We start from the raw sequence: 4,319 nt of genomic DNA, 5'->3' as shown, positions 1-4,319 counted from the left end.
GCAGTTATCTTCCGCAGTAAGTTTAAGAAAAATCATGTATATGTCTATATGAATTCAAAGGTTTCAAGTATGTATGTTTAAAAAGTATACGTACATATGTATGTTAAGAAAACCAAGGTTATAGCTAACAACTCTAGTTTTGAGTATTTAAGTTTTAGAACGTTGCAACAGTACATGCAACAAATAAATAAATTTTAAACATGACGATTTAAATGAGTAATTTTAGAAGGACTTTAAGATGTACTTGAATTTAAGATTTCTCATGAAATCCATTTTAAAGTCAAATGAGATGACCGATTGAAATGACTAGTTTTAGAAAAGCTTTTAAAGAGTATTTGAAACAAGAGTTCAAATGCTATTCCGTTTGAAGGATATTCCTGAAAGGTTTTATCTTAACTAAAATTAAGAAAAGCTTTAGGAAATTTAGTGATTCACTTATTTGAAATTATTGTTACAAATTTGAAAGTATTCCTTCTTATATAAAAAAAAAAAAAAATGTTCCGCATATTTTAAAAAACCCCAGTAAGTACAAGTTAAAGTTTAAGTTACAATAGCGGCCTCATAGGAGGGTCGTCACAATAACCATAAATAAAATTGTCTCTATATGTATTTCACTACTTTTCAGCCATCAGATTTTTATCAGAATATGTCTGTTTTGCATACTTTTTCAATCTAATATGCTTTTGACTAAATCGAGCAATCAAAAACTGAAACTACTGGTAGGAAGGAACTACCAGAGAAACTCCAAAACAAAAACTTTGTATCTATGCACAACTTATAGCAGATAAAACAAAAATCTTATGTTAAAGTTATGATAGAAGTAATATGTTAAATTTATTGGCTTGTTCCTCTGCTTTCCTCTGCTTCCTCTGTTTCGGCAGTTCACACACAATCTTTTCTGTTTTTTTTTTTTTTTTTTTTTTTTTCACCACAATTTTTTTTTTTTTTTTTTTTTTTTTTTTTTTTTTTTTTTTTTCCTAATCTCTTGTATTTTACTGCTTTAGATGATATCTTGGATAAAGTAAATGTTAAAGTTACTTGTCATAATTGTTCACTTTGAGAAGAAATGTGTAACTCTACTATCAAATCTTTGCCGTAGAGGGAAGGAAAGTTGTGTGAGTCCAAAATCCTTTCCAAAAGATCTGTCAATACATTTAAGTTGCCGTTTATTTTCTAAACCCTTTTTGGCAAATGTTTGGTGGAAAATTATCATCTTTGGTCTTAAGTCTTCCACGACTTTGAAAATCGAAAAAAAACAAATTTTTACAATTAAAAGTCATGACAGACAAGGATTCCCAAATATGAAAACTAAGACTTTAGGCACCAACGCTTTGTACTATTATTACTACGACGAATCCTTTCCTTAATGACTATATCCAAGTGGAGACCTATATATACACACACACACACACACACAAATGCTTAACCATATTTAGCTTCATAAGTGACACCATAAGTTTCTCTTCCCCACCCTGCACCACAAAACATGTATATGGAAAATCTAATCCCGTCCGTCTCAACCCTTTTCGCTTTTCTTTTTTTCATGTTAATGCTGCTGAAAATGGCGGTCGGGCAGAGGACTAAAATGGCCAAACCAACTTTGTCTTCACCACCTGGACCATGGAAATTACCTTTCATAGGAAATCTTCACCAGATGATTGGCTACCCGCCTCATCATCGCCTAAGAGACCTCGCGAAAATATACGGACCCTTGATGCATTTGCAGCTCGGTGAAGTCTCCTACATTGTTGTTTCTTCACCCGAGATCGCGAAAGAGGTAATGAAAACCCATGATGTTAATTTTTCTCAAAGACCCCCACTCCTTATCGCCAGCAAGTATTACGGTGTAGACATTGCCTTTGCGCATTATGGAGATTATTGGAGAGCGTTGAGGAAAATCTGCGTTGATGAATTGCTGAGTCCGAAGCGCGTGCAGTCCTTTCGGTCAATCAGAGAAGAAGAAGTGTCCAATCTTATTAGAAGTCTCCACTCAAATTCAGGTTTGCCCGTAAATCTTAGCGAGAAAATTTTTTCCATGACGCACGTCATCACTGCAAGGGCCGCTTTCGGAAAGAAATGTAAGGATCAAGAAGAGTTTATATCGAAGGTGGATGAAGAACTAAGGATTGCTGCGAATTTCAGCATTGCTGAGGCATTCCCTTCTCAAAAGTGGCTTCTCTGGATTAGTGGCCTTGGGCCTAAATATGAGAAGAATGTGCAGATACTTGACAAAATACTCGACAACATAATCGATGACCGGAAAGCAGACAAGGCGACGGCAAAGACGGAAAAAGGTCAAGCAGATTGTCTACTTGACGTCTTTTTGAATCTTCAGGATAGTGGCGATCTTCCATTTCCATTGGAAACTAGAAACATCAAAGCAGTAATTATGGTTAGTATATATACTTCTCTCTTTATTTCTTTCTTTCTTGTTCTCATGCAGACATATTACCATATTGCTGATACATATATATTCTCTTACTTAAAAGTTTATTCCAAATTTGACTCCGGTTGTCTCATTTTCTCAACACAACTTAAAATGACACAGAACTCCCCCTTTTAACTTATAATAAGTTAAAACGTTGATACTTTCGTCATCAAGAAGTTAAATTTTTAACAATTTAATAACATGTGCACATGATTGCTTTACAAAGGGCGATATATGAAATTTAACTAAAATATAGTTTAAAATTTTGAGAAAATAAAAATAAAAATTCTTCTTCCTCCTATATTGCCTTTTTATCAACGAGTAACGTGACTCACACCATTAAAACAGATAAACAATTATGTTTTATTGAAAAAAGTACCAAAATTACAACTTATGATATGACGGTAAGGAGGCTTGTAGTTTAGTGCCATTCAAAATTGCAGGCAACAAAGTGAGACAACCTTAATTTTACGGTCCAAATTTCAAATTGGCCATTACTTAAAAATAACTATATAATTTCATGTTGATGTGAGAGAAATGTATTTTTCAGAATGTGTTCGTTGGTGGGAGCGAGACATCATCAACTGTGGTGGAGTGGGCAATGTTGGAGATGCTAAAGAACCCAAGAGCGATGGAAAAAGCACAGGCTGAAGTGAGAAAAGTATTTGGCAATCAAGGAAACGCGGACGAAACAAGTCTCCACGAGTTGAAATTCTTAAAAATGGTCATTAAAGAAACCTTAAGATTGCACCCTCCAGCACCTCTGCTACTTCCAAGAGAATCCAAAGAAAACTGTGTGATTAATGGATATTTTATACCTGCCAAATCTAGGGTCCTTAACAATGCGTGGGCAATAGGAAGGGATCCAAATTACTGGAGCGAAGCTGAGAGGTTTTTCCCTGAGAGGTTCATTGATAGTTCTGTTGATTTCCGAGGGAATAGCTTTGAACTCATCCCATTTGGTGCTGGTAGAAGAATGTGTCCCGGCATATCATTTGGCATGGCCGATATTGAGCTTCCTCTTGCACAGTTGTTGTTCCATTTTGATTGGAAACTCCCTCATGGAATCGGCCATGAAAAGCTCGATATGACGGAGAGCTTTGGTTTGTCTGTGAGAAGAAATGGACATATCTACTGTATTCCAGTTCCTTTTAGTCCTGATTCTAGTGGGTGAGAAAAGAAGAAAAAAAAAAAAAAAGGTTGTCCTTATATTTGTATTGTCCACAAGTTGTTTTTATCTGAGACCTTTTTTTTTTCATTTTTTTTCTTTTGGCGACGCTTGATTTGATCTGGACACCATGTCCTACTGCCATGTACAAGTAGGTTACAGAAAATAAGGAGTTGGAAAAATTCAACAAAGATTAAGTCTTTGAAGAATAAAGTGAGAAAACTGTGTATATGTAGCGAAAAAGGAGAAGTTGGAATAAGACTTCCTAATATCTTTTATGTGTATATGTAGTCAATATTACTTGTATCATTAGATAAAAAAGTGTTTCTACTAATTAGTGGAACGAAGCACAGCTTTAGAAGGCAATGGTTGTCGTTGAACTTGTCTGTTAGAAGAAAATTGGATATTGTTGGTGAAAATTTCGCCCAACACCGAAAGCTTGTCTGGATCAAATAAATTTTTTTAACAATAATGTGATGAGGACACCTTGTTGAACACCAAGAACCCCACAAAACTGACAAATAAAGCACAAGAGTATCAACTGATGGCCTTTAAAAATCGTGTATCTTGACGTCTTAAAATGAGAAAAATTTTCATGTGAATTATAGTAGATGATCATAATAAATGGTTGAGCTTACCTCCAATATAAATATGAGCATTTTGTTTCATTTTCTCTTGTTTATTAAATGGATAGTCCCTCTCTTAATAGAGGAGCAATTCTGA

The 4,319-nt window shown here is 34.7% G+C and overlaps 1 protein-coding gene across 1 annotated transcript; it reads left to right on the top strand.

Moving 5' to 3' along the window:
- Positions 1-1,500: 1,500 nt before the first annotated feature.
- Positions 1,501-3,737, top strand: LOC21412217 (cytochrome P450 71D10). Its single transcript, XM_024174127.1, has 2 exons — positions 1,501-2,392; positions 2,979-3,737. The coding sequence occupies exons 1-2, from the start codon at positions 1,544-1,546 to the stop codon at positions 3,600-3,602; spliced, it is 1,473 nt and encodes a 490-aa protein (XP_024029895.1). The 5' UTR covers positions 1,501-1,543; the 3' UTR covers positions 3,603-3,737.
- Positions 3,738-4,319: the final 582 nt, after the last annotated feature.

The sequence above is a fragment of the Morus notabilis genome, unplaced genomic scaffold, assembly GCF_000414095.1.
Source record: "Morus notabilis unplaced genomic scaffold, ASM41409v2 Scaffold623, whole genome shotgun sequence".
Classification (NCBI taxonomy): domain Eukaryota; kingdom Viridiplantae; phylum Streptophyta; class Magnoliopsida; order Rosales; family Moraceae; genus Morus; species Morus notabilis.
Note: the sequence above shows the minus strand (reverse complement) of the source record. Positions and strands in the feature narration are given on the sequence as shown.

Bases quoted from the DNA above. Each gene is read 5' to 3' on its own strand.
- LOC21412217 (XM_024174127.1), top strand. From the start codon at position 1,544: ATGTTAATGCTGCTGAAAATGGCGGTCGGGCAGAGGACTAAAATGGCC. The intron at 2,393-2,978 runs GTTAGTATATAT...TGTATTTTTCAG, and splicing joins ACATCAAAGCAGTAATTATG to AATGTGTTCGTTGGTGGGAG.